At 39.2% G+C, this 11,706-nt stretch overlaps 1 protein-coding gene across 1 annotated transcript; it reads left to right on the top strand.

Annotated features, from left to right (window-relative positions):
• Positions 1-1,940: 1,940 nt before the first annotated feature.
• T265_14694 (hypothetical protein) lies at positions 1,941-7,970 on the top strand (the record flags this gene model as incomplete). Its single annotated transcript, XM_009174813.1, has 2 exons — positions 1,941-2,030; positions 7,830-7,970. Coding segments are annotated over 2 exons (231 nt in total), but the record flags the coding sequence as incomplete, so codon positions are not given.
• Positions 7,971-11,706: the final 3,736 nt, after the last annotated feature.

Genomic DNA, 11,706 nt, shown 5'->3' with positions numbered 1-11,706 from the left:
GGAACGTCTTACGTGAGAATATAGTCGTTTATATTCAGAAGAAGAATATGTTATTAGCGCTTGCATATGAATTTTGCAAGAGCGCTCTTGGTTCTCTCAGTTCGTGCAGCCAGACAGTGCTCTCTTTTTCACTTACACCAAGCCCTAATAATGTGCATTTTTCATGGAAGAATTAGACGTGTTTTATGAGGATTGAGAGAACAGACGAGCACCCTTAAAGCATCCCTTTCATCACACCAGCTAGAATCCTCAAACCGATCAGTTTTTACCGCACAGCATCAGGTATAACCACCAAAGAGGCAAAACTCTTATAAATAAGTCACAAAGGCGAAATTCCTAAATCCGACAGGAACCATTTTCCGTCATCGGTCACAAAATGGTGAATGTAGTGTTTATTTAACTTTTGGATTTACACTCAACATATTTGTCTCCGTCCTGTTTGATTTCTTACCCTTTTTATCCTCCCAATGTTGTCTTTTTTAGGCCTCATTAGCCTTATTTAACCTTTGATCGTATTTTTTGAGTTTTCACTGCTCTCGCAGACTAAAGCGGGGCAGCACAAGTGGATGCGCGCTAAATATTTATGTTTTTAGTGATCAAGGCAGACGTTTAGTTGTCCAGCAATCTTTGGAAAGCTTTTCCACCTCGCATACTAATCATGTGTAAATATGATTTTTACAGCCTAAGAATAGCGGATTTTGTTACTAATCTATCTATAGCAGACTAAATGTAAAACAGATTGTTCGTGAAAATAAAATGATAATTTTTTGGTGGAATTCGCATATATTTCCACTAGTGAAAATGTTTTCTTGCGATATGTTTGCATAATCTATCATTCCAAATGTCCTCGCGTCCTACTGCACATTTCTGCATGTGGGTTGCACGGGATACCGAACGTCGAGTTGCTTCATAATCAGATTTCGCGTCGCACATATTCGTCGCATGGCACATCTTTATACATCATGAGTGTCTTATGTGTTTTGTTTTGGTTTTATATTTAATAAACACTTTTCGCGTTGCTGTGACATCTAAAAGTAAACCCTCACCAAAGTGCTAGTTGGGGGACGTTTTTGAAGTTTGTGTGACGGTAAATTACCTCATCAATACTCTGCTACTTCTTGAAACTACCGAAAATGGAAATGATTTTCAAGAAGCGTGGTGCGTAGTTTGCTTGCAATTAAACGTAATTATGGCGTAAGGCGTAAAGGCTTCCTTCTCATTAAGGCTAAGAAAATAACTCATCCGTCGAATTTTGGGATCCATATTGCTTCGGATAGTATAGCCATAATGGTATTCAGACAAAACCATTGGCCAGGTTGTGCATAATTCCATCAGCTCCATCAAACTGGGGCGGAAAATGGCTTAAATTTAGGCTTTTGCATTGCAAATGCTGGCAAACGGAATCCTTCATTCCACTAACTTGACACTGTAGGATGATTATATATGCACTGAATTGTCATCCTGAATGCGTCGTCTTTCATGTACATGCCGTGAACTAAAGTGAATCATACGTACGTATTTGCTAAACACTGTCTTACAACACAAAATAGGCGCTGCATAAAATCAGTTCACAAACAGGCTATCAAGCATATGCAACGCAGCGAATACAACTTTGCATTGTTTGATTTGCGAAAGTCTGTCTCCTTTGAGAAAAGCAAAATTATAATCAAGGAAGCGACAAGTGAGAGAACCTGAGTTGGCGTACATGTTGATTTTGATGGATCTGTAACAATTCTCTTAGGCAACTACCTTATATGATAGTCTTTTCCATTAGTTTTGTAAGTGCGTTAACTGAGAACAAAATGGCTACAATTAATGCCGTTTAATTTAACACTCCGTTTATCAAAAAAGACCAAATTGTCCAAAAGAACACGATCTAACTAATCATGTGCTTGACGGCTGCCATTCAGAGTAACTTCAATTTTTTTGCTTTCCTACAGGAAGAAGAAGTTCGTCAGATTTCCGAGGAGAGGAGATCCCTGATAGCGCAGAATAGTGCTTTGGCGTATAAATTACGCAAGTCTGCTCAGGTAAGTACGTGCTTACCCAATTTTGAACACATGCTCTGATTTTGTTTTGTGCAATTTGTTATCCCGTAAACCTGAGACATTATATATTGTAACTAATTTTTCATCGGTTCACTGGTTCATTCGAAGATGGCGCGCAAAACAGAAAACTGCCTTCAGGATTCTTAAAAAAATCTACCACAATTTTTGAAAACTCGAGTTTGTATTTTATCGCTCCTAACTTGATATCCTATTTAAAATACCCAGATCCCATAGCTTTTATATCAAAGTACGTGACATTTCCCAAAGCATCTAGATTATTTAATGATTTGCATAAAATGGGAGGTATAATATCAGTTATACCTTAACGCCAAGACAAGCCAAAGGAAGATAGATGACTAGATCAAGCCTCCATGTACAGGACGTGTTTCGAAACGGTTCACATTTTTCAGCAGATTTAGCGAGTCTGTATTTGAAATTTAACTTTCAATCTTTTTGTCGTTAACACTCAGTTAATGCAATGCAACCAAGTGATTATCATTTGGTTAGAGTTGAAGGTTTTGCAGTGTATACAATCTATTCTGCATCATTTGCATTTCCGTTTTTCGGCAGTTTAAATTATCGCATAGAAAGTAGTCCTTGACCTAACCAAGACAATTACCCGGTTCAGGAAAAAGGCGACCAGGGGCCGCTTGTGTCCAGTGTAAATCTACCCCACTTAGTAAGAGGCGTTTGAATATTTTCATCAGGTTCTTCAAAATCTCATTTTGAATGTTCAAACGATAGAGCCTTCTATACATTTTAATTTAGTCCGATAGCCTTTCATTTTCAAATTACTTAGCTTGAAGGGATTTGATTTCGTTTCACGAAATCGGCGGAAGTCACATGGTGTTGTCTTCTTAATGTAGTTAACCAGCATGTTGATCTGCGTAAATTCCTTACAAAAGATTAGCACTCACATTCTCGAGGGCGATTGTGGATCCTCTAGTCCGCTTTTCACAATATGCCAGACGTTGTTGGGGACGAAATGCTTGGTTGGGACTTGTACAGCAGACCTCCGGTTGATTTGAGCATACCCTTGAACTTCGGAAGTTGGTGGATAAAGCGGACAATTAACTGCTGCTCGTGCACTGGCGGAAGTACCCAGTAAACTAGAACTAACCCTCAAATTGGATTCTTCCACAATCCCTAAGGACACAGTAATCCTTTGATAGTATCATGGTTATCGATACTCGAGAGAGCGCTTCTGCATCGTATGGTTAAAACGGCGATTAGAAATAAGGATTCATTATGATTTCCTATCATCATTACAATATTTTTAATGTGTGGAGTAAAACAATTTTCACAAAAAATGGCTCCAAACATGTTATTCGTTGGCTTAGGTAGATTATTTTATATGAATTAGTTGTAACGCAGGTTCGATGAACCCCCAATCCTTGGTTGAATTTTGCATGGGACGATTTGAAAAATAAATTCGCTTAGGCTTTTCCGAAATTTTGAATGGTTTCAGCCTTGTTGATTAGCTTTTGCTAAAGTATCTCCAGCTTATTTCAAGACAAAATTTGTACATAACTTACGACACGTGTGGCGTACATTTAATGCACTCGGCCAATCTCAATGTTGAATTGACTTTCCTACATGACCACTAGAATCAGAGTGGGTGTTTTGTATTGTTTACGTAATTACTCAAATCGGGTAATCACATCAGTTCCAGAAAAGTTTTGAGATGAAATATCCGGGTAAACAAATCAAGTTTTTTTTGAGGATCAGGCGCTAGTCTTTCATATAAATTGCATCGTGGAACGAGTGATCTTAATGAGGCCACAAAGGCTGAAGCACTTAGTGAATCTGATCACAAAGTCATGCCATAATATTTTTTATAACGATCCATCGTGAGTAGCTTCTTACCTGAGCAGTTGTTGAAAGTTCAGCATCGAGTCTGAAGTGTGAAAGTATCTATCTAGTGACAAATATTATTACCTTGTTTTGGTTGACTTGCTGATGGGCACACAAATCTGTCGCCTAGTGAATATTATCATAGAATGTTTTCATACTTCAACATACGTACTTGATGAGATACAACAGAAGCCAGATCCATGTATCAGGTACTGCTTTCTTTGTACTTTATGTGTATGGGTATTCTCCTCAGTTAGTACATGATGTGATCAAAGTGCAGCAACTTTAGATACGCTCAGTGACCTGCTTCTAAACACGAAGACAAAATGGTTTTGCCTAGCAAGTCGTGCGCAATCTAAGGGCAAAGTTTCGTAGTGGGTTGTCCTACTGAGGTTTTTATGAGTTGTTCCAAAAAAAGCTGTGGTTTAACCTCCCATTTTGTAAAATGATGACTGAAGGGATTGTCATCACTGAAATTCAACTGTAGTGTGTCAGTGTGCAAACCCTAAAAATGTAACTTGAGAAGAGTATTTATTCCAATATACTGCATTTAATCTGCTGCAGACTTCTCGTAAAATGCATTAAAACCTCACCACTCCATTTCAAGTCTCTAGATTTCTGTGGACCTTCAAATATGGCTTATGAACATACATGATAAAATATTAAAAATGCATAACTCGTGTCCGGGCTAAGCTTGAATGCACTTTAATTTTCTGTAGCTAAGCGCATCTTTTCTCAGTTGGTCGCATGGTTCAACTCTCTGGACGGCTTCTACTAGACCAGATTTTAGGATTCACAAGAACTCGACAACTTCAGGCAAAAGATAGCGGGAAGTTAGCTGCAAAATTGTGTGTAAACAACAAAGTTATGGTGACATTTCACCGATAATCCGAGTGATTCTCCAGCCTAAATTTTTTTTGGAGCTGAGCACTGTCTTTCCTGAAAATATTGATGGCTCTTTTGACAAAGCTGAGGAGACAGGCTGAATTTCTGCTGTCAAATGGATGATAAAGTAGTCCGATAAAAGGACAAATCTTTCTCAGATCATCCAGCGTACAGTGCAATTTTGCCTCATAAACACAGAAATTGGTGTTGAGGAGATTTTTACTTTTCCCGCAATTGAGAGTGAAATTTATTTTCCATGAAAACTTACAGTCAGTTTCCTAATTCTGACTTACATTATTTTTAGCTACTCACCAATATGCGCGTTCACCTTCTGCAATACCGTGTAATGGTAACAGATGTCTAGTTGCATCCGGGTAATACTATTTACGTACCCAATATGATTTTCGACCTCCACAAATATAATGTCCCCATATCGGCTATTCTGGTCAAATCTGACCAAAACGTACCGTTGATTTTTGGCAGCGCTTGTATCCTACTGGTTTAACTTGTCACCGCCTGAATGATGTTTGCCAACATGAGCATATTCAGAAAATTCAATTTTGCTCATATTCATAAGAATATTTTTCAGCGTCTTGCGTGCAGATCACCGGATACGGTCTGTGAGGAAACTGTCTATATGAGGCTGATCTTAGGAGCAAAATATTCCGCAATAACCTACGAACTCTTATTAACCAATCCATATGGCCTAATGTGTTCGTGTAGCATGAGTGAGTATATTCATTCATGTGACGTGTAAAAACATCCGCATATATATTATTCCAGTCCAAATGGCTGCCTTGAAGCAGAATGTTTCCGAAAAAAGAATAAAAATTAGGTCGTCATCAGATTTTCTGAGTTATGAAAGACAAGATGAATTATGCTGTAGACAGATTATCAAGCAGACTGTATTCAAGTTGAAAATCAGCTTTCGGAGTATATACCAAATCGCACCGCAAATTAAAATTTTTGGCGGTTGAAACCCACAGAAATGTGCCATGTGAATAAAATTATTGTGAATCATACTACGATTAGGTGCAACGGCTCATTCAACCGTATGACGTTCATGGTGCGCCCTTTGGCAATGAAATTTACCATCATCCGAAACTTACATTCCAGGACTTTGAGACGTGCAGACAGTTTTGATAGGGTAGGGCCATGCTAATTTTTTGGGGTAGGAACCTCGCTGGAAAATCTGGAGAAATCTCACCTACCTGTGTGGGAGTGCGCAATCGGTAAAGTTAAACTTTAATAGCCGTTAATTTGATCAAAAACATTAAGCTGAATTTGGGCAAATTGTTTCACGAACACTGACCGGTGGGCGATTAGCCAATTACGATAAAACTTGACCAGACTGCCTTTTTCAATTTTGTATATTTATTGCGTTTATCCAAGCCGAACTGGAACAGCCACGTCTTTGGCGTTTAACTGATCCTGTGGAGCGTACGGACTGGAAACCAGGCCCAGTTGTTCCAACCATACTTAATTCACTTTTCACTAGGTCGACAAATCCTTATTCTCTGTATAAATTTCTCCAAGGTAAAATAAAATATGATGAACTTCTAGGGGTTTTGTACGCTGTTTTGCAATGCGGCTTTGATGCCCATATTCTCTTCCCAGTAAGTCCATAAGGATTTCTATCGCACAATTTGCTGTCACATTTGGTATCTGCGTCTTATGCATCAGAACTAAATGATCACACAACTCATGCAGGTTTAGGTTGGCTTATTGGCAGCAAGTTCCATAAGTACGGGAGCTTCATTTTGTAATTTCAATCCATTACGTAGAAATCAAGCAAAACATAGTCATGGTCTTTAAATTCGCTTCCACTGGGACGTAACTCAGTTGAAGAGGCCAGTCAGTTCAACATATTAATAGCTTTGAGTCCAGCTCTCAGACCGCTCTCCACATTCAGTTGAACGGTGGACGCCGACGCTCTCGAAAGTCCTCTATAACACCGGCAACAAACAACTATGCCAATTCACACTGCAAGCATGCTGCGTATAATAAAATAACAACAATGGAACACCTAAGGAATGACGGGATGATAGTAAAAGTAAAATGTTTGCTTTAAACGTAAAGGGAATATCTCAAAAATAGAATTAGCCTCATGATATACTAATCAGTCTAATCAAGTGGTTGCGAGCTTCGGTAAAACAATTCAAGACGAATGAACGTCAATACATTCAGAGTCCCAAACGGTGAACCAAGCGTCTTGAAGATAAATTTTGCTGGCTTCTATAAGCTTTGCTTCCGAAGTGGTCGCGTGGAACTGAGCGGAATGTCAAAATCCGTTCTTATTCCACAACTGAACTCCAGCTTTAGCACAGCAGTCTACAGATTTGTATGCATTACTCTTCAAAGAATGCAGTTATTTTGTCCTAACTTGCTTGGTGATTGCAACAGAAAACGTTATTAAGGTGAAAGTGAAATAACGGAAAAATTAAACAATTCTGGTGGGATGCTTTCTTCATAAAATGGGTGCAGGATGATTACATGAATCCATCGCCGCGTCATTCCAACAAACATAAAATTCGATGTGCTCTCTGGCTGCATTTTGCGCAGGCCAAATTTTCGCGGGAAGTTTGGATATCTGAGCAAAAGCTAAATTCCCTTTAGTTCAATGCGCATTGATCATCATTGGTTATACCGTATTCGTGTGCTACAAAAATAAAGATAAAACAGCCTACTGTGCCTCTGGGCCTTTTAGCACAGCGTATCTTCACCTATGAAATGAATCTTCACTTGGAATTTCTCTTTGCCAACAAACTACAATAAATCCACGGTATTCAATGCGTAGTTCTGGCCGTAGGCTTTATCATTCAAACAGAACAACAAGGCATCCGCGAATTAACTGAGTCATTGCTTCTAACACAGGATAGCTATTCTGTCATTTTCCTTGTCTCTCGAAAAGTTGGAACGGCTGTTACACGATAGGTGTTTTATAGTTAGATATCCTGTTAGCTAGCCGCATTCTTTCCAAAAATTCATCGGTTGTATTCTCATATCTGTAACCTTTGCTATGTATTTTGTTTTCATCGATAGCTCGTTTCGGAAAATGAATATTTGGATCAGGTCTTGCTTCGCGTGCAAACGATCGTGAAGAGGATCAAGCATGAGCATTTGATGCTACGATCGGAAATGGATCAGTTACTTCAGGCAAGTCGACCGCCCCGCCTCATCTAGATTTTTAGCACCACAGATCACACAAACTGACTGACATAAAACACCTTGGTTCTATGAGATGAATTCAAGATTCTCAAACTCGTTCTATGAATATGGGAACACTTTAGAATTTTTCCAGAAAGCAGCACAAATTTGTTTGAACTTCGAAAGCTTTATGTTAGTTCAGTTCCTCTATTTTTCTGGGAGAAACCAAATAAAATGTCAGAAGTTCACTTTATCTGTAGTTATGTACGTGTGAACACAAAGGATAGTTTTGAACCTACCGGCTCAGTCCCGTGGAAGAGACTGTTTACATTCATGTAAATACAACTGAGGTGTGAAGTGACCACTTTCACAGGAATATTAGTGACTGAGGGAACAAAACGAAGACAGTGAATGTGTGTTCCACCAAGCGTTTCGGTAGATTACTTTCTGTCTTTTGTATAGTTCACGTTTTATGGAGAAAACAGCAATCGGGTTGGGCGTTTACTTCCTTCCCTGCGTCATCGGCTACCACACATCCCTTAGATACAAACCATTGACCTAGCCCAATTAATGTGCATCAAAGCTTGCTACATATTCCAGAAAAAAAGACTTGCCATTGGTGAAACCGTGCTGAAGCCAAGAGATCAAGCCAGTCCCATCTGGGGGGAAACAAACGACGCGGACATCCTGGTATCTGTCAGTTGACATAGAGTTCAGTCGCTCCCTCTATGTTCAGAAATGTTTCGGTGTTTAATGTGTCAGCTACTTAGGATTATATGGGAAATTTAGTTATCTTCGTATCGCATAAAAGCCTCGCTTAAGCACACTATCTTTGTGAATCATGAATAAAAAAGCATAGGGCTTTCGGGCATGCTATAGTGAGAATCAGCCCTGACAGCACCAGAATTTTTCCCCTAAAACTGAACAACCAGGCGAAGGGATAATTGCCTTCTTCACGGTGAGGAAATTCAAACTGTATTTTCAGGGGCATTTGTACACTTACTGCCAGGGAACATGTTCACAACGACAGATTCTCATCGAATGACTGGTCAGATATCAAAATGACGTTCATCACATTTCTACAAATAATAGGTGTGTTCTGAAGAAATGTGGGTACAACCTTGGCTCAAATGGATTTAAATGATGTTGATTTTGTGTCCTCGAGTACCACTCAAGTCTGCACTCTGCCACAAACATACTCTTCTTTCTTTAAAAGTTCACTGAAGGTTAACTTTTCTCGGTGAGTCTATGGTAGAGACTAATAACTTCCGTTCAGCAAAAGCCCATGAGTGTTCAGTGACGCCAGAAAAGCAAGACCAACCATGGTAATTATTCCGGCATTACATAGAAGCATGGTCGATGTTGATGGCTGTTCACTAAACGTCGACTAAGCATATCGGATGAATGTCAAAGCTGCCCAATAAATAGCATGAGGCCTTTGTAACGTTTGAACAGGGTCTTTCGCAATAAATCCTTTGTATTATTTGTTGGCGAGATTTTTTTTCGACAAAAAGTCACTAAATCGGAGAGAGAGTTAGAAATAACGAAAATGTTACTTTTCCAAAACACCCGGATAAATAACTATTCTTAGGAATGATTAATTCGAACAGATCCCCCAGTTTTTTTACCAGGGGCCGATTTATTCGATAAAAATTGAATTATGGTACCCATTCTTATTTTATCACGAAAGAATTTATTGAATTCTGTGACTCTGTGACTACTAAAAAAGTGCTAAATTAGAATGCCCTGTATTGATTGCCCCTAGTGAAATATTCTGTAGCATAAACTATTACTTTTAAACATTGGTAACACGTCATTTGTTATCTGCGCGTTGGCACAGTTAGAGCCTAATAAGGCCATTAGAATCCGCTCACGAGTACCAATTTTGTCGCTTATCAGTTTTTCAAATGTGGTACATTTAAAATGTATGTTGGATCCCAGATCAGTTTTAGTTTGCTTGGAAGTGCTTGCAGAAAGGTTAATTTTAATCACACAAGAGCTTCAACTGAACGATCACCTGAATATTACCTGTAGAACAATATCAACGCAGTAAGATGCAACAGCGAGAGAGATGGAGCAATAAGTCACTGATGTTACTCACCTAATGCTTTTCAACCCACTTTAGAGAAAACTTCACCATATAATAGATACAAGACGACAGCTTTTACTGGAACATGCCACACTGCAAGCTCAGCTAGAAGAGAAAATCGCCTCGCAAATGCTCTCCATGAATGCCAGCTGTACATATCCCAACGACGCTCATCACTCTTCTTCTTCAACTGATTTCCATCAGGTTGGGAACATTGTTGTTATTTTGGTGTTGTCAATTTTCTAAGAGAGTAAAGGTTACACTTGGTTACATTGTTGTGATGTGTGAAAGTGGCGCAAAATCTTCCATAAGAGCGCTCACGAACACAATTTCTATTGTAGGAACTTTGCACTTATACTGGAGATGAAGGTATCGAAACACTTCGCGTAAGTTTCTCCCCTGGAATATATTGCTGAAGCTGGTTTACGGTTGCCGTATACTGTTGTTGTGGTGCTACCCTTATCTTCAGCTGTGAGGTTTCACATTCTGTCAACATTAGAACATATCATAATAATATCCACAGTACTACCCGATTCGTTGTATAACCTCTTTCTTCCAATACTACATTACTTCTGTTGTCAAGGATTGCACTTGAGCAATGGAAACTTATACGGATTGGTCGGCTACTCCATATCATTGGTCTATGGCTATTAAAACGCGTTGTATGACGGAGACGAATACACTAATATGCTCTAATGGCGTTGATGAGTGACATGACATTTCCTAGCCGCTGCCAAGCAGGTACATTTGCGAAAAAGCATCTAATCCACATCAACTTTTTTGATCATGTCTTTCTTGACAGGTGGCGTGACACAGGGTTGCTGAAAAATGCAAGATTTTGACAAAAATAAAAAAGTGGCCATCATTTATTCACCATTGTACAGTTAAGCCATTCAACATTAACTTCATTAAATCCACCAAGTACATTTGTCCGAGCAGTACTTGCCTAGGACATTGGATGCGCGTCACACTGCGAAAAACACAAAATTGTTCGGAACATTTTTAGTCTGCAGGGAGTCAACATATATTGTGGTCCCACCTCAAGAAGAATCGCCAAACAGCTTATATTTGCATCAATGCCCATCTCTCCGATCCTGTTCTGCTAGCGGTACCAAGGTCGGAACTCTTATGTTTACTCTTATACATGGAATTTAACGGTTTTAATAGGGTGAGCTCGAAAACTTCAAAAACAATATTACAGGAAGTCAATTGTGCTCTGAGAGTACCTCCGTTCATATGCTTGTTGAAGATTTGGCAGTAGCTTTGACACTGGCATTGTCAGCGGTAAATGTCAATGATGACCCGTTGGGTTTTGTCGAAAAACAGAGTGTAAAGCTGTAACTAGGACACACTGGGTATGTCAGAGATACTGGCAGGCAATCCGACAACAGGCATCCTCCGAGAAGTTTGTCGTTGGAGCAACGTGTAGACGTAGAAAAACAGTGACCTTTACCAGTATTTTCCAGTGATTGTTGTAATGTGTTAAAATGTCAGAGGCTTAAAACTTTGAAGAATCAGTAGATTTTTTATTGAATTTTTAATTCTGATGAACTGGCTGCATGATAATATCATTTTAAAGTGACTTTTTGGACTTACAATGCTATAACTTCCGATGATAAGCCGTCGACGTGAAACGCCTGAAGAATAAAGCGATGCGGTCTATTTAAAAGCTCGCTGTAGTTC

This window comes from Opisthorchis viverrini (genome assembly GCF_000715545.1).
Source record: "Opisthorchis viverrini unplaced genomic scaffold opera_v5_243, whole genome shotgun sequence".
Lineage (NCBI taxonomy): Eukaryota > Metazoa > Platyhelminthes > Trematoda > Opisthorchiida > Opisthorchiidae > Opisthorchis > Opisthorchis viverrini.
This window is presented reverse-complemented; position numbering and strand designations above follow the sequence as displayed.